The 23,716-nt window shown below is 38.5% G+C and overlaps 1 protein-coding gene across 3 annotated transcripts in view; it reads right to left on the reverse strand.

The window, feature by feature from the left end:
* The window catches only part of kcng1 (potassium voltage-gated channel, subfamily G, member 1), a 183,448-nt gene that overhangs the window by 44,389 nt on the left and 115,343 nt on the right, over positions 1-23,716 (reverse strand). For all 3 annotated transcript variants that reach the window (XM_051932999.1, XM_051933000.1, XM_028791432.2), the window contains exon 2: positions 4,772-5,584. In XM_051932999.1, the coding sequence (XP_051788959.1) occupies positions 4,772-5,527 (756 nt within the window). In that variant the 5' untranslated portion in view covers positions 5,528-5,584. The remainder of the gene's footprint in view (positions 1-4,771; positions 5,585-23,716) is intronic.

The raw sequence follows: 23,716 nt of genomic DNA on the forward strand, positions 1-23,716 counted from the left end.
CACACTTCCTTCATGCTGTTATTCTGCAACTTCTGCTCCAGCTTTCTCCTGTACTGCTCCTTCGCTGCCCTGAGCTGGACTTGGAGTTCTTTCTGCATGTGCTTGAGCTCATGCTGATCACCGACCTTTAAAAGCCCTTTTCTTCTGGTTCAAAAGACCCATGATGTCACTTGTAATCCATGGCTTGTTGTTAGCATAACAGCGTACTGTTCTTACTGGCACTACAATGTCCATACAAAAGTTGATGTAGTCAGTAGTGCAGTCAACAACCTCAATGTTCTCACTATATGATCCCTGCAGGATATCCCAGTCCGTAGTTCCAAAGCAGTCTCTCAGAGCCTGCTCTGCCTCAGGGGACCACTTCCTGAATTGCCTAAGAGATAGAGACTGGATAAAATGACCATCTGATGATGGCCAATCAGATGAATAATACGTAGGCTACTACCACCTCTTAAGGGAGTGCGTATGCATGTTCTGGAATCGGTATTGTACACTGTGTTGTTGTGTTCAGAGTTCAGATTAAGGAGTTATTACAACTGAACTTTTTTCCTGAATTGTCCCTCTGCATGTGACATGGTGTCAGACGTTTAGTTGCACCCATGCAGCCTTGGAAAGAGAAAGAAAAATGTGAAACTTCAATGCACTGGAGGCTTTCGACTTTCCACAACCAGCGTCGTGGCCCATGTGAATTCAGTGTTTCAATCGTTTTTGCATCGCTACAAAGCTAAACAAAGAGGAAGGTGAGGTGCAAGTTAATTCTCTGCTATATTCAATGGGCAAAGATGTCAAGATTATATACAGTGCATTTACATTTGCAGAATCTTCTCAAGCAAATAACTACAAGGCTGTTGCCAATAAATTTTAACATTTTGTACCTCGGAGAAATGTTATATGTGAGCAGGCTCTCTTCCACCAGCGGCAACAAAAACTGGAAAGACAGAAGAAGCTTTTGTTAAGAGACTGTATGAGCTAGCAGTATATTGAGAGTTCGGGGTGAGCAAAGAGGAACAAATAAGAGACAGAGTTATCAGGATAGCAGATTGTGAAATCTCCCAGAAGTTGCAATTGGAAGCAGAATTAAACTTTAGATAAAGCCATCCAGCTTGCCCACCAATCCAAGCTAATTAAGCAACAGAGTGCAAGCGCGGAAATGCCAGCTGGAGTAAGTGAAGTTCAGCTTGCACTGCACAGAGACAACAAACACCAGCGGAACGAATTGAAGACAGGAGAGGGACAACTAGTTATAGAATGTACCTTCTGGCCCCTGGTGTAAAGTAGAATCAGATTTGTGTGAACTGAATGGTAAAACGCACCTTGTAGTAGAAGCCTACTGTTCTCAGGACATTGAAATTTCACTCTTACAGACATCCTTTAGCCAGCAGGTAATCAACAGACTTATCAAAGTATCTTTGTTAGATGCCTAGAGAGCTGGTGTCAGATAATGGCACACAGTTTCCTTCAGTGGAGTTTCAGCAGTTTAGTCAAGGCTATGATTTTTGTCAAACAAAATCCAGCCTTTATTATGCTCATTCAAATGGAGCTGTAGAGAAAACAGTCTAGACTGCAGAACATATTCTCCATCAGCCTGATCCTCACTTAGCACTTATGTGCAATTGAGCAACACCTCATGTCGCTACAGGAATGAGTCCAGCCCAGCTGATGATGGGTAGGTTAGTTCTGATTTGTCAGCTTAAGTTGGAGCACAAACTCTAGCCCCAAGCTATTGATCATGATATGGTGAGGATGAAAGATAAGGCAGCAAAGGGAAGCATACAAGTTCTTCTATTATCGAAGACACACTACCCAAGCCCTGCCAGATCTTCGCCTTGGAGATAAAGTTCTCTTAAAGCTTGACACAGAAGAGCTGGAAAAACCCAGCTGTTGTAATGAACAAAACACCAGAGCCTCTGTCATATTAAGTGCAGACTGAAGATGGTGCTGTCTTACTTAGGAATCGCAAACACCTGCAGTCAGTTCCCAGGCAAACAAGTTTTGTTGAGAGCAATCATTCTCAAGAAGGGACAGAAAAAGTTCCAACTATACCACCAATAAAGGATGAAATTCAGAATTCAAGTCCTGCTGGTTCTGCAATTCTTACCTCAGATACAGCACCTATACTTACAACAAGGAGTGGAAGAGCAGTGAAAGCACCAAAACGCTATGGTGATACCTAACAAGAATGGACACATATTTATGTAGATCAGCATCAGCAAGTGTAGCAAAATAACTACTGATGTTACTATGCAGATGATAATTTAAGTTAAATGATACCTGTTGTGGGAAATTTTTAGGAAAAGTTCTTGTTTTATTAATAATGTTTTAGGGGTATTTGTTTTCAGAAAGAGGGGAGATGTGGAGATACCGATGGCTGGCCAATCAGATGAGTAAAACGCAAGTTACTACCACCTCTGTTTTCCTGAATTGTCCCTCTGCGCGTGACAGGGTACCCTGACGAAACAGTCCTAACACCTTGAGATATTTTGGAATCCATAAGTAACTTTCAAAAATTACAGATGAAGTATTGTAATACTGACTAATATGGAACAAAACGTAAGTCTTTGCACTTACAGGTAAAAGCTGTTTTTCCTAGCACATTTTTTATGACAGCACTTGAATTTGAACCTGGAGACCGCGCTGTGCTAAAGGTCTGCAGACAAACAAATCATCCTACTCCAAGGAGAAGCAAGCCATACTAGAGATGGGATCGAACCGCGGACCAAGACATTGACCAATTGACTACAGGACAACACACTCAAAATTCCAGTCCAAGAGATCACAGGTTCCTGCTGCTAACAATTCAACTGTGCTGGTGAGTGTTGACATCAAAAGATCACTGTGGGTCCAGAATCGTACAGGGCAACCTGCATGGGGTCCAGACCAAAGCCTCATTCATTAGATCAAGAGTTACAGATACTAATATCCTTTGCTTTGGGGTATTGGACCCCAAGACCCAATTCACACTTTTATTATGCATGGTTCAATGTTCTTTGCTAGAACCCTCTTTCACTGTCCCTGATTTGCCTTACAATTCAGCCACTCATTTGCAATTTTATGACAGTTGCTGACCAAATACTTGAATTCTTCTTTCTCTAGGAGTTGGAACCACAACTAATCTGTATTTTTCTGCAGCAACGTCTTTTAAGGATGATTTGAACCATGGAGTAATGGATGGTATAGGAGGAAAGGCTAATTATCTGCAAGCAAGGCAAAGCAAATTAACTCCTTTCATAAGTAATATGTATTTATTGAATATTTACAACTATTGTTTTATTAATGGAAAAACTGCACAATTATTATTAATTAAAATTGTTTTGGGTTTAACCTGTATAGAAATTGACATAATATAAAACTGAACAAGTTTAGAAAATGTGATTAGCATAACCATGGTCAGCAATTAGAGTACATGCAATGTGTAAGAGTAAATATTTTTGGATATTTCTAAAAAGTCTGTTGATACTTGGTGAAAACAAAAGTTTTAAGGATTAATATTTGTATGTAATTTGAACTGTTAACCTAATTTTAACACATTATTAGCACTTGTAGCATTACCAGTTAAAAACGTCAGTCCAATTTAAGCTTTCTTGTTTATTTATTTTAATAATAGAATGAATAATAGAGTTTAACATAAAGGGAAATTTGTAAACTATGAAGAATGGTAGTAAACTTGAGGGACAGTCAAGTGTTTTGGGAATAGAGGCGCTCAGGACAAAATGTCTAAATCTATTGATATAAGGTGAAGATAAAGTTTAAACTAGAAGTCTCTTGATACAAGCAAAAATGTACCATTTGTTTGACTATTGTTTTTCATGAAGAATGTAAATTTTATTGTGTAATAGTAATTGATACAGAAGGATGGAACAAATGTGAATATTAATGTATTAGGAACTTTGCATTAGGAGTAGATGCAACATTAGGACACAAATTTTATGATATTAGGTTTTAAGGTTTAAACGTGCTAAATTAGATACAGGATACAGTACAAGCCTTTAAAGTCTGTAGAACATGGTATAAAGGAAATGGAGTTTGTGGGAGAGTGCTAACAGTGTTTTAAGGAACTGGGGTAATTAGAGCAATATAGACAGAAATAGTTAGTGGCAATACAGGACAAATGATATATTACGGGTTCTTGGGCCTAAGTAATATAGAAGATAGCAAAACAAAGTAATAATTCAGCACAACAGAGATGGAGTGTCTTATGCATGAGGTATTGAGTATGCAGTTTGTAAAATTGGAAGCCCAGATACAAACCAAGGATACCAGCTGGTGGCAGAAGACTTTAACATCAATAAGAAGCTTGGGTACAACCCTTGCAATTTTAACGTGACTTTGACTTTAGAATAAATTAAGATAGATAAGTGCAAACTGGTATTGTCTGGAAGCCTAATATAGCTAATCTCCAGGCAGAGCCTGTCACCTTGCTGTAACATTGAAGTACACTTTTTATTCATGAATGACAAGACACAATATACTGTTTTTCTGTATAATAAAACACCTGTCTACAATGCCTAAAACTGTAATGTAATAGAGAAGAAGCCATTTTTTGGCATGTTAAGAAATCTCTTAATTTTTTGTGATTTGTTCTTTGAAATTTTACTTAAAGGTTTTAAAAAATGTACATGGTCTATGGAATTTTTTGTCTTACACAAATACTTACTGCATCAACCAATGCTGTCTTAGCATCTGTGCAATACTGGGGATTTCAATGAAACAAACCTACAAAGAACAAATATATAAAGATGCAAGATTTAATATTTTGGTGCAAGACACTTACGCTTTCTTCCTCTTCCCTCAGACCAGGCATTGTGCTTATTGAAAGATTCACTGCAGTGATAGTAACAAACAGCACAGACAGGCAGGCAAATATTTTTCCAGGAAGACCTGACTGTGGTCTTTCTACCATGTCACGAAGCTTTCCCATGCAAATTCCAAATCTTGTCTCTTCAGGTGTCTCATATGGCTTGTCACCCTCTAGTAATTCCTCCTTATGGTTAATTTCATCAAACTCTTCAATCTTCTGTAGGTATTTCTTTTTGCAGCACCTCTCAATGTTGCTTTCTTCAATACCCCAGTACAACAGCTCCTCTTGGAAAGACAGTGCACACATTTCCCTTAACATTCTCAGCTTTCCAACTCTTAGAAAGGTCATAATGGTCCTAAAAGCTCCAGGGTTGCGATCAAAGAAGAATTCGTTACAAGTCACATCATAGTCATCACAGAGGCTCATGATCTCATCAAAGTTAGTGCAGAATTTTAGCTGTCCCAGTCGAGAGAGAGGGAAGTCATCTAATGTGGTCCAAGGAAGCAGGTATCTAATCCCTCCGACATTGATGATAGCATGATGTTTCCGATCTCCAGGATGTGCACTACCATAAAGGTCTTTGCTGGATGGAATGAGGTGGGCCCTTTGGTAAAATGCCCCTTTGACAGTTTCACTCTCATGAAAGGGGATTTGATTAATGGAATTGTCTGAGGTGCAACTTAGGGATCTGTAATCATAATCAGATCCTTCACCTGTCAGAAGTGTCATCTTGGTCTGAAATTGTCATATCACTGGACTTTGTTCCCAGATGCAATACTCTACTCTCTGTTAAGAAAAAAACAAGTAGCATATTTTATTACAGTTGGAAATTTTAAAGTTTTTTTAAAAAGTTTTTTTTTTCTCTAATTAAAAACTTTTTCCACAGGCCACTTTTCAGCTTTAAAAGATGGGCCACCCTGATACCCTGTAGGAAACAGCCACAGGAGATAATTAAACTAGTAAAAAACAAACCACCCAAAACATATTTTATGCCCTAAAAGATGTTGACAAAATAAAATTATTTTGAAAACCGTGGACCACACAAGGGGCATATTTCAAGCAAGACAAGATTTATTGTATTTGGTTTAAATCAACATTCTGTATAAATCCTGCAACACTGAGTATTTGTTGCATTGGTCATGGATCACTACTTTAACATACTAACATAATTGTGAAATGTGAGAAATGCATGTAAAACAGTTTCTGACTTCAAAATCAGGTGGGCAAGCAAACAGAAAAATCTTCTATTTGACAGAATTGCTATTCAGATTAAACCAATTTTATTTTAATGTTGGTAATTCAGTTTTAAACTAGCATAGCCTATCAATTTATCAAACAGTCCTTAATCAATTTCAGTAGTTAGGTTGCTGAAATATGTTTATTTTTTTGATAAAGAAAGCTTGAACAGGTAAGAGATCAAAAGAACAAATAAGAATTAAGTTTCCCAATATCATTGTAATGCTAATTACTTAGTTAACTTAATTTTAAGATTATTTATTGCTTCCCAAAAACGTCCTTAACTAAAACAGTATGTATTTATAGGTTAAAGACTAACCCTACCTAGTCATTATTGACAAACAGATTCTTTATATGGATCTTGCATGTAATTCTGTTCATGGAAAACAGAGCTGACATATCAGTACAAGAAAATTCACTAACTCCCTGGTCAGAATAGTGTGGACAGACACTTTTTAAGGGCGAACTACCTGCAAGATGTTTGCAGTGTACCATTTATTCTATTGTTTACAGCCACTGCCTCCTAACCCGGTCATGGTGAACAGGTCAGACATGTTACAGAGGCATGAAAATAATTACTACGCTGACATAATGTTAAATAATTATTAATTTCAGAATTTATCTTTAACATGAATTCTCTTAAGAAAGCTCTGATTTCCGTTTCTCAATTTGGTGCCCAGTTTGATCTTTAAATTACCAACTCAGGCACTTATGCAAACTACAGAATTAACCACAATTAAACTCAAGGAATATTATTAACTGTGCAGCATAACCAAATGTATATCAGTTGGATGTCACATTATATAATATTCAGATTTTTATTACACTCCATTAGACAATTTCAATTGTGCAGAATAACATTTCCCTCACATATAAGCATTTAACCAACTTGCATTAATATCACACCACAATAATTCAGCTTCAATACAACACAATAAAATGACAAATATAATTCTGAGCACCAATGTTCTACTGAGGAATGTTTTGGACAGAGATTAGTTCTGTTTATTTAAATGCTTTCTCCTGAATCTAAAGAACTAAAAAAGGACATCTCAGAGAAAAAGTCAAACACTTTGCAGTTCAGTAGAAGACAGAATAACTGTGCAATATTATCCAAGGTTATTATAGTTAACGAAATCGAAAATCAAAACTGAAACTATTATTAACACTAGAATTACCAAAGCCTACGAAAAAACTCATAAACCCCTTCGCACCACTCCATCAACATCTTTTGTCTTATAAATGTGCCGATCAAGACAAATATCAAGCAGCCTACTATTCAATCCCCCTACTGCCGCAAAATAGGCACAAAGTTCTCCCAGCTCATGCCTTGATTATCTGAGAATCAGGTACAGTACCTAGAGTTGTATAGGGAAATAGATTGCTGTTTGGAAGACATGCATTTTCATGTGTGTTCCGTTTCTACAATAATCTATGTACTGTAAACACATTGTTAAAACAGAAACATTTTTCATATTTTAGTAATAAATGATAAAATGTAGACATAAACTGTATAATGTCTGAAGCCTGAAGTCCAAAGGTCAAATAAACACTTTCACCAAAGGTACAAGGATGATACAACAGCTTCCGTGGTGCAGCGGTAAGAATTGTTGATTTGTAATCAAGAGTCCCCTGGTTCGATCCTGACTGCCTCACAAATTTACCGCTTTGAATAGTGAGCTGATCTTATTGTTAATATTATATAATCTGTCTTCTTATAAGATCAGGATATTGTTACTGACAAAACATTTTTGGTTTAAAAACGTCATAGGAAAAACTAAACATACTAATGTGTTTTTGTATTTATTCTATATTTATGTAGAGAAAAGCCAAGCAAAATGACACCTTTTATTGGCTAACTAGAAAGATTACAATATGCAAGCTTTCGAGGCAACTCAGGCCCCTTCTTCAGGCAAGATGTAATACAGAAACTGAAGTTTCCTATGTTTATATACACACTCTAGGACAAGAAACAACATTGGTAAATCTTTAAATGAGAGATTTTGTATGTAAAAAATTAATAGATTCATTCAGGCTAGGGTTAATTTAGCAAGAGAGAAAAGAACAATGTATTGTCAAGATCTCTGGATAAGATAACTGTCCAACAAAGTCTTTTGAGCTTTCTTGACACCACCGTTCAACTGAAAGACAACACCCTTGTAACTTCTATTTTTCACAAACTGACAGACAGACGGACCTACCTGAAAAATGATAGCTTCCACCCCAAGCATATAAGGCGCTTCATTATTTTCAGCCAAGCAATACGGTACAATCGTATTTGCTCAGACCCAACAGACCGGGATCAACAACTGCAGGAGCTCAGACAAGATTTCATCAAACAAGGTTACACCCCGAAAACAACAGACACTCAAATAAGAAGAGCTACTGCCATACCCAGAGACAACCTTCTGGAATATAAAAACAAAGACAACAAGGATCGCATCCCCCTTGTTGTCACCTACAACCCACATCTTGAAACACTTCGAAAAATTATAAAAGAACTTCAGCCAATACTAAACAATGACCAAACACTGAAAAATGTATTTCCTGAACCTCCCCTCCTGGCATACAGACAACCACCAAACCTTCAACAATTAATTGTCCGAGGCTCCCTAAGTGAACCAACAGAAAATGGCACATCTCCATGCCTACAGAAAAGATGCAAAACATGTGCCCACATCTATGATACAGACCGTATAGTTATACCACACTGCCGACTCGAACATCACATCAAGGGATCATTTTCCTGCAGATCATCTAATGTAGTCTACCTAATTTTCTGCATGAAATGTCCTGACACTGCACTCTATGTGGGAGAAACTGGACAAACACTCCGCCAGAGAATGAACTTACACAGGTTCCACATTAAACATGGCAACACAGATGTTCCTGTGGCGGCCCACTTCAACAGCCATGGACACTGTGAGAAGGACTTTAAGGTCACAGTGCTTATGGGCAACTTCAAAACACAGCAAGAGAGAAAAGAATGGGAAGTTAAACTCATGCTAAAATTTAATACTTTACAACATGGATTGAATAAAGACAAGAGTTTTATGGCCAGATATGAGGATTGTTTACATCTCTCAGAATGACAGACAACCTGTCTACAGACCCACATTGTTTTGAAAAACTCATTACAAACTTCAAAAGACTTTGTTGGACAGTTATCTTATCCAGAGATCTTGACAATACATTGTTCTTTTCTCTCTTGCTAAATTAACCCTAGCCTGAATGAATCTATTAATTTTTTACATACAAAATCTCTCATTTAAAGATTTACCAACGTTGTTTCTTGTCCTAGAGTGTGTATATAAACATAGGAAACTTCAGTTTCTGTATTACATCTTGCCTGAAGAAGGGGCCTGAGTTGCCTCGAAAGCTTGCATATTGTAATCTTTCTAGTTAGCCAATAAAAGGTGTCATTTTGCTTGGCTTTTCTCTACATTCATAATGGCTAACACGGTACAACACCCTAGTACTTCTATATTTATTAAATTCTTTTTTAGTTCATATTCACAGCTCAAAATACCAGATATTGTGAAAATAATCTAGTAGCAGAATTAATATTTATCCCCCTTTTTTCAATGTTTCTTTCTCTCTCTCTCATAATAGATAGTTGAAAAATTATATTCCTTTTGTTTTTAACATCAGCCATATCATACATATTGCATACCAGGGATTTTCCCTACCTTGCACCTAAATCTACTGGGTAGGCTCCAGGTTTCCTGCTATCCTACTCTGGATAAACAGGTTTAGATAATGATATGTTGTTCTTAATCTCAGATGCGGTCTCTGTGGTTTTGCGCCCATCCATAGACCTATTATCTGATCTTACTCTGCTCATTAAGGGTTTACCATTCTTATACATTAGCTATTCAAGTCTCACCACCCCTAGCCTTCACACTACATGCTTGTTTTTCTTTGTTTCCCTCAATACAGCTAGGTAGGGTCTGCACACTCATTCCATCTTAGGAGTCCTGTTCTTCCTAAGGTCCCATGATTTTCATGATCACACCTGCCAGAACAGAGCAGAATCTGTTTTCTGATTTTTGATATCTTTTCAGGCCTGCAGGTGGCAAAATTCTGTCTATAAATTGTATGTGCCTGAGACAGAATCAGAGATCAATATGGCTGGTAGAAAATAAAGCCCATTATAGGAGATTTTTGAATGCAATATTAAAAGCATTCATTATAAGCACATTGTCTTGGAGCCAAATATGTTGTGTGTTTTAGACATTTTGAGTAAAAACACCCTCAAACCTTAAAATACACCTAAATTTCATTATAAATTGGCCCATTCTGGGCAATAAAAGGAAAAGAAAAAGTGCCAGTCAGCGCAGAGTTGTTCTGCACAAATGACATAGAAAATATTTTAAAAATGATAAAGTTGTGTAAAATTGTTCATATTCAGTATCTTGTTTTTATCAGACAAAAACAAAACCAGATAGTAAACCATGTGGTGTAGCAAGCTTCCACTAACATTAAACTCCTATCCAAATCCGTTAATGTGTACAGTTCTGTCTGATTGTGACACAAAACTAAACTCTGTATGAGCTCCATGCCAGAGGCGTAGCTAGGGTTTTCAGCGCCCGGGGACAACTGAAGATTTCGCACCCCCTCCTGTTTGCCAAAATGCAATGGGGAACATCAATTCGGTGCCCCCTGGATGCTGCGCCCGGGGACAGATGTCCCCCCTTGCTACGCCACTGCTCCATGCCATAATTACTAAAACTAAAAGATATAAAAATAAAATGCCTTTGTTAAATAAAAACTAAATTAAAACTAAAAATACATGATGATGGAAAACTAAAACTAAGCTGAATTTCCAAGTTAACTAATATACCTGTAAAAGGCAAAACTATAATAAAATTGGTATTTTCCAAAAATTTACCAAGATAAAATATATCAATACTCAGTGTTTGCCCTTGCATACAAAACTAGAATATTCACCTTATAAGCCACCCATCTGCGGTGGGTTGGCACCCTGCCCAGGATTGGTTCCCTGCCTTGTGCCCCGTGTTGGCTGGGATTGGCTCCAGCAGACCCCCGTGACCCTGTGTTCGGATTCAGCGGGTTGGAAAATGGATGGATGGATGGAAGCCACCCATTTTTTCATTGTCATTGTGGCTGTCGTAGATTCTGGCCAGCAGGGAAGTCTTCTGTTAGCTTTCCCTGATCTCAAATTTCATACAGTAGAAACAAAAATACTTATCTCTGCTTGAAGGAAAGCAGACACCCTTTTTTAGAAGCACTGACATCACAAGGGACAGCAAGACCTTGACCTTTAACCCTCATAGATTTTGCTGGAACCCTGAGTCTGTTTTCTCACTTTACCAATGACTTTTACAGCTGAACTCAATTTAATGTTTCACTAATTGGTCTTTTAAGAATCCACTACAATATCTTATGCATACAATTTATGGATATTTATTGAACAATATATAACTTGTGTTCTCAAGGTATTACTTGTTCTCACTTGCGCAAGATTAAAAAGACTCTGCTTTTTGGTACAGGGACATCATATAAGATATCATAAGAAGACAGAAAAAAGATGCTTACTTCAACATGCTTCTTTAGATATGAAGTTGAATTCTTGAAAGCAGAGATTTCTTTAGGCGGTATTTTCAAATAAGACTGTGGAGAAAGTGTGCATTCAGTTTGCATGTCTCTATATGAGTGGAAGGCATTGGATTGTCCTACCAAATAAGCAGTGAAAGGTGCATTTTTGCACTTTAATTTTGAATGATATACACCATTCTATTGGCTGTGTCCGAACAATGCTGAACCATAACTTAAGTTGACAATACATCTGATAGATTTATTTTATGAATTTATAATAGTTTCTTCTGTGTAACGAGGACTGCTAGAAAATGTAATTAAGTAAAAAATATGCTATATGACCTAAAAATGTAATGGCTAAAAGTAAAAGTGGTCCTAAATAACATTTATTCAAGTAAAGTACAAATAGCTGAAATATATATTCTGGTAAAGTAACAAAGTGGTGTTCTTTGTTATTTTACATCTTTGGATTGTGGTAAAGTGAGGTCTTTGGCTGATCGGCACCATATTAAATAAATAATTGCTACACTCATGTCTTTAAGGAGCAGAGGCGTGGTGGTGTGGCGGGCGGTCCCCATTTTTTAAATGCACAGGTGCAGAATCACCCATGACTATAATTGATGCTGGGAGCTGCTATTTGTCATTCCAGTGCCACGTCCCCATTTTAAAAGGGGACGCACAAGTACTAGGGGAAGAGAAAGCAAAGAGAAAAGAGAGAGGGCAGGAGATGGAAGGAGCTGGTGTGGGAGTGAGGGAGCGAGCTGAGGACAGCAAGCTCATATGAGTGAAGGCAGCCAGCTAGGAGAAGAGCCCCTCAGGTGGAGTGTGTGGCTGACACTTGGTGGGGGGCCATGTTCTGAGGAGCAGTAGCAACCACGAAGGTGAATGGCCTGCCACGTAAGGCCGGGAAGGTAGTGGGGGGGTCGAGGAGGCTTTGGGGCAGCATGAGCACCCTGGTCGTTGGGGGATCCTAGTCTCGGTCTGGTGAGGGAGCCTGTACGTAGCCAAGGGACGGAAGGCAACCGGTCCAGTTGAAGGTCAGCTACATCTGCTGACAGAGCGACTCCCATGCTGCAAGGCCGGTATGGGAACGGGATTAAAGGATTATTTGTTGCTTTTAGCTTCCACTTTTTTCACTTGTTTTTATGGATTATTTATTTCTTGAAACGTTTTTGAAGCACTGCACTATTTATTTGGACACTGTTTGTTGGTTTTAATAAAGGCACTTTACATTTTTGCACCTTCCACTTGCTTCAAGTGGTATCCTCATTTGTCCAACTCATCCTCATCAACTCGTCATGACTATCGACGGTGTTCAAGAGGCTCCGAAATATTGAAGCGGGAGCATAGAGCAGGACCACCATCATCACATACATAGACAGACTCGGTATATAAATAAATATAACAAAAAAATACACCCACTAACTAAAAAGAAATAAAACATCTGACTTAGCTAAAGATTAAAAAGAGGAGTCACAGTAAGGCATTATACAGAGTGTCACAGGAGGCTGGGGGTCAGACCCAGTCGGGATGTCTGGAAGAACCGGGAGGCAGTCTATACGTCTCCCGGGCTAATGAGAAGGCAACTGCCCTGGATGTTGAGGGGACCACGGGGAAGGAGCAAGGAGGCTCAAACCCACTGGGGCCGTGGCCACCACCAGGGGCCGTCCCAAGCGTCATGGAGCCTGGGAGATCGACACTTCAGCCACACCTGGGAGTGCTTCCGGGTGCAAGGGCAGCACTTCCGCCACACCAGACACTCAAAAGAGTGTCATCAGGCACCTGGAGCACATCCAGGTGGAAATAAAAGGGGCCACCTCACTCCATTCAGGGAGCTAGTCAGGAGCTGGAGCAGGACAAAGCTCTAGTGACAGGAGACAGAGAGGGGCGGCCCAAAGAGGACACTGAGAGAGGCCTGTGTTAAGGGTGATTGGTGTGGGATCACTGTGTGTTGTGTGGACTTTATTTGGCAAAATAAACGTGTGTTTTGTAAAGTGCTGGTGTTAGTCTGATGGTGTTCGGACCCGTGCTCACAAGGTGTATTGATGGCAGTATAAAGAAGCCTCAGCAGTATTTCTTGACAAATCTGCTGAAAAATCCATTAGCTGAAAGTACTCAGTCCTAGTGTTTTACATTTTACACTAGTTATACTTCACTGTTGCCTTCTACTGATCAAAAGTGCATCTCAAAACTGAGCCTGCCCTCTTAATCAGCTTGTCAGTTTGGGGGGCCTGTCCTGAGGTGATGTTTCCAGCCCAGGACCCTACAGCCTAGAAAATCACACTGGCCATAACAATACAATATGTATTGCTACTAGCCATATTAAAAAAAGTCTTCTAAGAAAAAAAGTCTTCTATGCCCTTTCTTGTATAGTTCCTCTGTGTTATGAGACCAGCCCAGATGCCATTTGAAGTACTTCTGGATCCCCAAAGTACTTGTAGGAGTGCACCATCTCCATATGCTAGTCATCAGCAGAATGTGTGTGTAACAGGAAGAAGAAAAAAAAAACAAAAAACACATCTAGCTCTCTAAGCATTGATCTGTGAAAGGCATCTGTAATTGGAGATGCCTTCTTATCTAGCATTATGCCAGTGCAATCCTGATGATTTTTGGCATCATAGATGACTTGGATGTTAATAGAATGTAACTTCTTACAGTTAACAAAAGCAGTGTATTTCTCGCTAGGTGTCCCTATTGTAATATGACTGCATTAAAGTGCTCCGATTATGTTAGGAAAATGGACACTGTGGCAAATTGCCTTTTTTATGTTGGTAACAATATTGTACAACTCCCCAATCCAACAGCAAAGAGAAAGAAAAAAATGAAGAAATGATCTGGGGCACCAGCGACCAACACTACTTCCCTACTAGATAGATAGATAGATACACCACCACAAGTACAGAAACACACCAGCGAAGGCAAAGTTGAGTTACAAGAGAACAGTTATTATCCAGTAAAATAAGGAACTGGACATGTCTTCTCAAAACAAGTGCAACCAAAGAAAAATTTTGCTATGGGTGACCAAAAATGGCAGAACCAAAGAAAATTTCAGACATGGTGGGAAAATGAATATTTCTTCCTACAAGTCAAGGGGAAGTGTGTCTGTTTGATTTGCAACAAAACTATTGCAGTGATTAAAAAGCATAATGTGCGATGACACTACGAAACCAAACATCTGACCTATATGTCCTACACTGGTGTCAAGCGAGAACAGAAAGTTAAACAAATGGCAGCTAGTCTACTATCTCAACAGCATTTTTTCTATGCTAACAAGCACAAGAAAATGCCACATTAGCCAGTTACGAGGTAGCACAACTCATTACCCAACACAGGAAACCTTTCTCAGATGGTGACTTCATAAAACAGTGCCTCACTAATGTCGTAGGAATAATGTGCCCAGAATCTGCTAAAAAGGTGAAATGTGTCTGTGATCACATCTCTTATGACATAATTCAGTCAGCGCTTCCAAGATTTTTCTGTCATTGAGAAAGATATCAAGCTATTCTCGACTCCCTTCCTGATGGATGCAAAGTAGAAGACAGTCTACAATTAGAATTTATTGAAATGCAGTGTGATTTCTCTGAAGAATCAACATCAGCTTCTCTCCCTACCCGACTTCCACCGGAGCTTGGAAAAGGCCAAGTTTCCTCTGATGAGACACCATGCAAAAAGAATGATCAGTCTGCTTGGCTCAAAATACATAAGTGAACAAACATTTTTTGTGTTTAATCTGAACAAAAGCAGATTGAGAACCAAAATGACTGACAGCCATCTCTGTGATGTCCTTCGCATTTTAACCCCCCCAACTTACTCCTGACCTGCAAGCCATCCTTCAGTCCAAATCGCAGCATCACTGTTCCCATTATAGGTGAGTTAAAGATATATTACACAGTATTCATATGTTAATAACACAAATTACTTAATAAAAATTCAGACAATATAAAGTTGATAACATATCAACTAATGCTTGCTAGGAAATGTTAACAACCTCAATAACTTACTTGCATAACAAGGTTGAAATATACCCATCCCTTTCCCCCTTATTTTTCACCCCTTTATAGAGGGCTGTGAAGGGGGGAGTCACCATCTTGACTAAGAAACAATCTGAGGACGCTGTTATGAGAATAAGCTACCAACACTTTTTGTAATACAATAAATGAAAACCCATTGATGGAGAGCTGTGATGCTGTTTTTTCTTTAAGCACATTCAATTATGAAGCATATTTTACCTACATTTGATTGATTTTACTAACTTAATAAACTGGAGGTGAGGCAATATACTTCACCTCTAGTGGATGGCCCAGCCCTTCATAAATGTTTCTGTATGTGGCCCTAAGTGAACAAAATGTGGACAGCCATGTGTTATATATATATGCACCCACGCCATATGAAAACTAGATGCAGCACTTTGATGATTGGCTTCCAGCACAGCAGGCACGGTGTAGTTAAGATTAGCCAAGATATTTCTGACCAGTTCTCTGAGAAGTGCAAATATGCTGCATTGGTCCCCTTAAAAGGGAACTAAAATACAGTCTGTACATCATGTTAATCGCATTTGAGCTTTAATATGTTTGTCATATCACACATTATAACAGCTTGTTAATATAAATTGTTATGCATGTGAGTCATCACTTATTTGATTTGGCTGCATTTTCCTAATTGATTAAGGGTGTTGTCATTTTCCAGTTTCTCCAAAATGCAAAATGTTGCATACACATGGATCAGAGTTGCTGTAAATATATGCACATGCTCCTGCGAAGAACCAAAAGGAAAGCTGATCAGACGTCAAGTTTACTTTGCTAACCAAAAATCACGATACCAAAAACAAGAGAGAGCTTTAGAGCCAGGAAGTTAATTATCATCAAAAGATCTGCAAATGAATGAAGGGATTATCTGAAACACAGATGCCAATTCAACCTTTAAACCCACTGCAACAACAACAACTTAAGATGTTGCAGCCTCCTAAACCACACCTTAGCAACCAGCAGCCTTGCTTTAGGCACAGAAGTTACAAAATGGCAACAACTACATACAAAACAAGATGGTGTCAACAGCACAACACTATACATTTTTTACATTCTCAAAACACCTTGTAGGAAGACAGGGCTTGAAATACAAGTCCAAAGGCGAATTTCCAACTCCAAGAATAAAATGAATAGAATAAAAGTATGTGGGGAGGGTACAGAATCCCAGTTTTAAAAAAGCACTTCGATTTTATTGTTTCAGACATTTGTTAATGTGAATTTTTTCTGATGATTACAGTAGTTTATAAATTAATGTCAGCGGGTCATTCAAATTTGTTATTTATGCTGTTTTAATTTAAAATAGTTCTTTAACTTTGCATGTAAAGATTTCAAATTAATTCTTTGGCCAAAAACAGACTTTGAGGAAATATTACACCAATGGAGTAATTAAAAAAAATCTAGAGAAAAACAGCTGATAACAATTTTTTTAATCCATACCCTACTGTTTTTCCTGTTAGGATAGAATTATTTGCAACTTTGAGAGCTGAGCAGTCAACATAAGGCTATAAGTCTGAATGCTGTTCATTTAAGAATTTGAGATACTTAGTTAATATAATTAACACACATTCTTAACTTTGGTGGCACAGTAGTTCCAACTGACTAGCATTACCACCTTACTGATCCAGTATACTCAGTTAAAACCCAGCACCTGTTAATCGCAGAGAAACGTGTCCTACTAGGTTCTTGTTTTTCTGCTGGATTTTTCTTAGAGCTAGAGAGGTAACAGACTTCCACAGCTGATTTTAATAATGCTCAAGTTGAGCAATATTCCTAATCTGTTTGTGTCTGTCAGTGATTTTTCACTTTTCAGATTTAAAGGTAGTCATTCCACTATAAACATTTTAAATAACTTATGATTGCATTTTTAAATTACTCACAGACAGGAATTGCCAGCTGGTAGTTTGCCAAATAAAAATGAACCTGAATACAAAATTCACTACCCATGTTCATTACTAGCATGCAATAATGGAGGCTTGAGGCATGCTGACATGAACTTTGCAGATGCTAGAGGCTGTTGAGAGTTTATTGGGTTTTCTGTGGTGAGAGTTACAAAAAAAATTTTGCTCTTAAAAACTTGGGTTTTGGTTGCCGCTAAGGAACCATAGTAGTATATGGCAGGGGGTATCTGTCAAACTGTCAATCAAATTTGATTGATGACCTTAAGCCCCACCTCATTTCCTCTGATTGGTGGGTGTGAATGCTGGCCCTGCCCCTCCACCTGATTGGTGGATGTGAAGGACTGACCCGCCCCCTGGCGAAATAATATGCAGCAGTTTCCTTTTAAATCACGTTTTATACATATAAAAAAATTTATCCTCTGCTGTATAATTTGTAATTATAATTTATATTAAAATCGATCTAAAACAAGTCCCATTTCTATCAAATACTTCCCATTTTAAATATATGTATCTTCAGCTGGCCCTAAGGAAACACATTGTGGAAGCAAACGGCCCGCATGGCTGGGGGAGGGGGTGTTGGTTCCAGAAGGGGGCTGATTCACACTTCAGCTGTGGGGTACGGTGCAAACTGGTGGCTGATACAAGAAATGTTCACACATACAGACCTTTAACCTCATGGCTTATCTTCCGGGGTCTGTGTAAAATAAAACCAAAGACAGTTGCTTAAAAAGAGTGCATTATTACAAAGGTGACTTTTTAAAAATACTGAGAGTCACGGCAGTCAAGATCACAGTATGGCATATTATTGATTTTTATACGCGTGAAACGAGTATGTTTTAAAAAACGGATGGCTGAAACCTTATATTTTATCCTTAGTATTATTATTTCCAAGTTGATTCTTAGATAACTCCCTTTTTAAAAAATTACATCTGTTTAAAACGAGAGGGGCTAGGACATTAAATTCAAAAATGTTCATAGGTTACCGTTAATTATTATGTTCAGGACCATCTCTCTGTGTGTAGGCGTGTGAGCGCGCTTGTGTGTGTGTGTACAAGTTGCAGCATTTTATTTCTAGCTCTCTACATGTACGACGATTAATGTACAAATTCATATGACTGAAGTAAGCAATTGTAGTTTTTTTCTGTTACCGAAATGGGTAATCTATTTAATTTGTTTCTGTCTCTGTGTCTGAAAATTCAAACAGAGCCTCTCCAATGAGAATATTCAGGAGAGGTTTAAAAGCGCAGGCCGGTTGTGTATTAGCTGTGACATAATAAGATGTCAGTATTCTGAACTAAGTACAGAAGGGCCAGCTTGTGAAATGCGTACTCTTTTGAAACGAACTCTCATTATAGACGTGTGTTCTCTGCACGGAGCCACCTGTTTTTAAAAGTCTGAGATAACGAAACATTTTTACTTTATAAACTCTCATTTGGACAGCCGGTTGGAGACAGATTGACTAAACCCTGAACACGGACCAGGAGCTTACTGCAACTGTGTTTTCATATATTCCGCTAAATGAAATATAATTATTTTAATACAGAACAGTAGCCCCAAAGTCTCGATGATTTTTAGACGTATCAAGTGTATTGTTGAATAATTTGGTAAATGAATATTATAATATATAGCTGTATTTATGAGATTATATTTTAATACACAGGGACCCTGAGACCAGGCTGTCTGTTTTTATTTACGTTTTTAAATTTTAAAAAGTTTGTATCTAAACATTTTTCTGTGGTACCTGTTTCTTTATCCGCTTTTTTCACAAAGGCAAGGTATCTATGCAAGATGGTCGTATAAAGTTTTACTATTGCACCAGCGCTCAAGTCACTGCGTTCAAGTATGAATTTAATTTGTTTATCCAGTTCACTTTCTGTAGCGTTTAAAAGGTCGCTGGAAGCCGGAGCTTTCTGCCGTATTGGAGCTTTTGTTTTCAAGGTACTAGGTACATCTTGCATATGTATTCATATTTATACTCTCGAACCTATTAAACTAGTAATGAAAGGAATGGCCGCACTTAATAGGGCTCCGAGAAACCCTCCTTTCTGATTTAAAAGGTTTTTTTTTTCTTTTTAATGGTAATTTTTTTTTCGCTGAGTTTTTTTAACGGCGCAATGAGGCTTCTTCAACAGAAGGTTGAGTGCGTGTGTTACTGGGGGATGTTTTAAGCTACTTCACCAGGCACGGAGTATCCAATATATTAACACGGTACTAGTCAGGGTCTATTGAGGATCAGGATTTCACTTTCTTTTTTAAATCTTGTACCACCTTTTTCCATCTTGTGCATTGTTCAATAAACCTTATTTTTTGGTGGATCAGAACATTTTGCTTACACTCCACTCGTTATTCTCTTTAGGTTTTTAACTGTTATACCTACATTTTGTGAGTTTCTCTGACAGTAGTAACTTAAACATATGGTGTAAAAATCCAGACTACTCACTTTTAAAAGCTCTGCTCTGAATTTGCTATTTCAACTAATATGTCAGCTTTGGATCCATCTCACCACTGCAACTGGCTCTTCCTCTTTGTAGATTTAGGTTGTAGGGGTTTACTTGTAAAACACTGTGTCACTTCAAGGTAAATTAGATTTTCCTTGGTTACTCAGCTGTCCATCGGTGTTCCATTTTTGTTATAAAAGAAAGTGTGAAGCGTCATAGTATTAGTTTACTGCGGTTTAGAAAAGGGATCCCATGTTTGTAGTTGTTTGAGCTGTAGCTCAGGGAAGGAGGAAAACATTTTAAAATGCTTACTTTCACTTAAGGCAGAAGCGCAGTCAGCGTCTCAAAGGCCGGCACAGCTACGTGCGCGCATCAGCTGCTTGACTTTTTATAATAATTATGCGGGACAGGAGAAACCGCTTTTCGCAAACGAGTTCACGTCATCGCGTACCCCGGGAGGGATGACGTACAGCAGTTTAATTGATCAGTGCAGGGGTGCCGAATACAAAAGGGAATCATGGCCTCTAGAGGCTGGTTCTTTCTGACTAGATCTTCTTAGAGAAAGGTACTTGGCAGAACAGCGTTTTGAATTTACCAAGCATTATGGCTTGTGCCTTGCTTATTGTAAATATTTTTTCTTTGGATTAACTTTGGTGGAGGTATTTATTGGGTTGTGGTTATTGGTGCACTGTTTATTTTTGTATATGTACTTTTTCTGTATTTTTGAATATTGTTGTTTTTGGTGAATCCTGTTTTATACACTGTTTAAAGGAGCAGCTTCCTGACTTGGAGCACTGTGGAGGAAAACAGCTTCATATTGGTTTGGGTATATATATGGGTTTCACTAGTTTGTATGCAGTATTTTTTTTCATTTGGGACTTTCAGTCAACGCTATAAATACTGTATATAGTCACTATTTATGGGCTCCATTTAATTACTGTTTTTGTGTGTCCTTTGCGGTATTGGACTGTGTATTAATATATAAATTCCGCAGGACATTATTTTTGTTTTCTTTAAGTGCACCTGTAAATAAAACCTCACTTTATTTTTCAAAAAACCCAACCCTTTTTGTGTCCATGTCTCTCTGTCTTACACCATCATCCTGGTCACGATCGGTCTCACATACTAGACACCTAGAGTGTAGGCTGGTGACCCCAATTCCCACTACACGGGGTGTCACAAACACACGCCACACTTGTCCTATCTCTTCTCAAAAAAACCATAGGTGAATTTTGAACATAATATACTATGATTGGTTAACACTGTGGACACATGCGCTAGATCTCTGTCATATTGACCTTTAGAGAATAAAGATTATAGAATCTTTTGCACTCTCCATTACAAGATCCATAGCACCCGCAGGAAGTTTGACAATTAAGTGGAGACCCTTTAGTTTGTCAGAATCATGGGGTTAGCACACAGGTCCATATTCTAAAATATCTTATCTTATATCTATTTAGTTAGCATGTCGGCACTGTTCTTTTTCAATATATGTGGTATATTTCCCTGACCAGGGGCTTCTTGTCAAAAGGTTAAAATAAAACAGATCCAAGATAGCTCTGTTGAAACAGCAACATTTGTTATTAAGTGTATAGGTTTGTCTTGCATTCTAATTCTTAAAGCTGTATCAAACTATTGTTAATTTCAGAGCAAAATGCAACCAATCATTTTGTTTATAACTAAATTAAATAAACCTTATAAATAGATTCCAGTGCTTGATAATACTTAACACTAATTGATATCATTAAATGGTACTTCTGTGTTTTAATATTTAATATGTTTAATATGCCAATTGTGACAGATAAGGACGCTCTCGCTCCCTTGAACCCTCAGACACCAAGTCAGACACCAGATAAAAGTCCAATAATAATATTATTATAAATAAGTGCACAAAGCACCCTCCTCTTCACAATACTCAATAAGTCTACAATAATACACTAATCAATAATCAATACAATCCTCCACTCCCAGACACTTAGCCACCCTGCCTCCCAACTCAGCTCGATGTCTGGGATTTCCCACAGTCCTTTATAGTCCTCGACTCGGAAGTGCTTCTGAGCCCTCAGTCCATGTGATTATCCAGCACTTCCGGGTCAGGTAAAAACTTCTCTTTTTTCTTCAGCCCGGAAGTACAGTGATCCCTCGCTATATCGCGCTTCGCCTTTCGCGGCTTCACTCCATCGCGGATTTTATATGTAAGCATATTTAAATATATATCGCGGATTTTTTGCTGGTTTGCGGATTTCTGAGGACAATGGGTCTTTTAATTTCTGGTACATGCTTCCTCAGTTGGTTTGCCCAGTTGATTTCATACAAGGGACGCTATTGGCAGATGGCTGAGAAGCTATCCAACTTACTTTTCTTTCTCTCTCTCTTGCGCTGACTATCTGTGATCCTGACGTAGGAGGTGTGAGCAGGGGGGCTGTTCGCACACCTAGACGATACGGACGCTCGTCTAAAAATGCTGAAAGATTATCTTCACGTTGCTACCTTCTGTGTGCAGCTTTTAAGTATGCTGCACGGTGCTTCGCATACTTAAAAGCTCAAAGGGCACGTATTGATTTTTGACTTTGTTTTTCTCTCTCTCTCTCTCTCCCTGCTCCTGACGGAGGGGGTGTGAGCTGCCGCTACAGCTACAGCTTTGTACCGGCGGTGCTTCGCATACTTAAAAACAAACAGCCCTATTGATTTGTTTGCTTTCCTCTCTGTTTCCCTTGAAGAGGAAGATATGTTTGCATTCTTTTAATTGTGAGACAGAACTGTCATCTCTGTCTTGTCATGGAGCACAGTTTAAACTTTTGAAAAAGAGACAAATGTTTGTTTGCAGTGTTTGAATAACGTTCCTGTCTCTCTACAACCTCCTGTGTTTCTGCGCAAATCTGTGACCCAAGCATGACAATATAAAAATAACCATATAAACATATGGTTTCTACTTCGCGGATTTTCTTATTTCGCGGGTGGCTCTGGAACGCAACCCCCGCGATGGAGGAGGGATTACTGTATATCATTTCTTCCGTTCCCGTGACTTGGAAATACTTCCGGGCTATACGGAAAATATAAATCCCTGGGCCTCCCTGCAGCGACTCCTGGCGGCCCCCATGGTATCCAGCAGGGCTGTGCATTAAAACTCCAATGTCCATGAGGCCCTACTGGAATTCAGGGCACCTCCATGTTGCAGGGAGGGCTCCATCTGGCGGCCTGGGGGTATTGGCCGGGATGAACAGCTGGCCATATCCCACATAATTCAGACTATTCCAGACTGCACATGTCAAAAAAGCCTATTATTTATTTCAAAAGGTTTCTTTTCATGCAGGTTTTGTCGCCTATCAATGTTTTTTATACATGATGGCAGTTTTTCATATTGTAATAACTCCTTTATAACTCCACTTTTTCATGTGATTATTTACTTCATAGTTAACTTTATTTATTTAATTATTTTGGCACAAATGTCCTTACCATCAAGAGTACCAGTCTAGTTAATATTCTAAACTCCAATATTTAATGTTCTTCCTGAATCAGGAGGAACACAAACCCAGCTTTTAGTGCCAGATAAGGTCCTAACAATAGCAGGCTAATGTTAATTAGCGTACTACTAGCAGATGTTAAATAATGTTTTCCCCAACTCTTTGCACTCCAGTGGAACTGCCTTTAGGCAGATGACAGTTTAGCTAATAATATACCACAGACCACGTAGGTTCAGTTGCAGTTTGCAGTGAGCTTGGGTTGATCCCTTGTTGATCCGGTCTTAATATGTTTTTAATT

The sequence above is a fragment of the Erpetoichthys calabaricus genome, chromosome 10 (assembly GCF_900747795.2).
Source record: "Erpetoichthys calabaricus chromosome 10, fErpCal1.3, whole genome shotgun sequence".
NCBI lineage: Eukaryota > Metazoa > Chordata > Cladistia > Polypteriformes > Polypteridae > Erpetoichthys > Erpetoichthys calabaricus.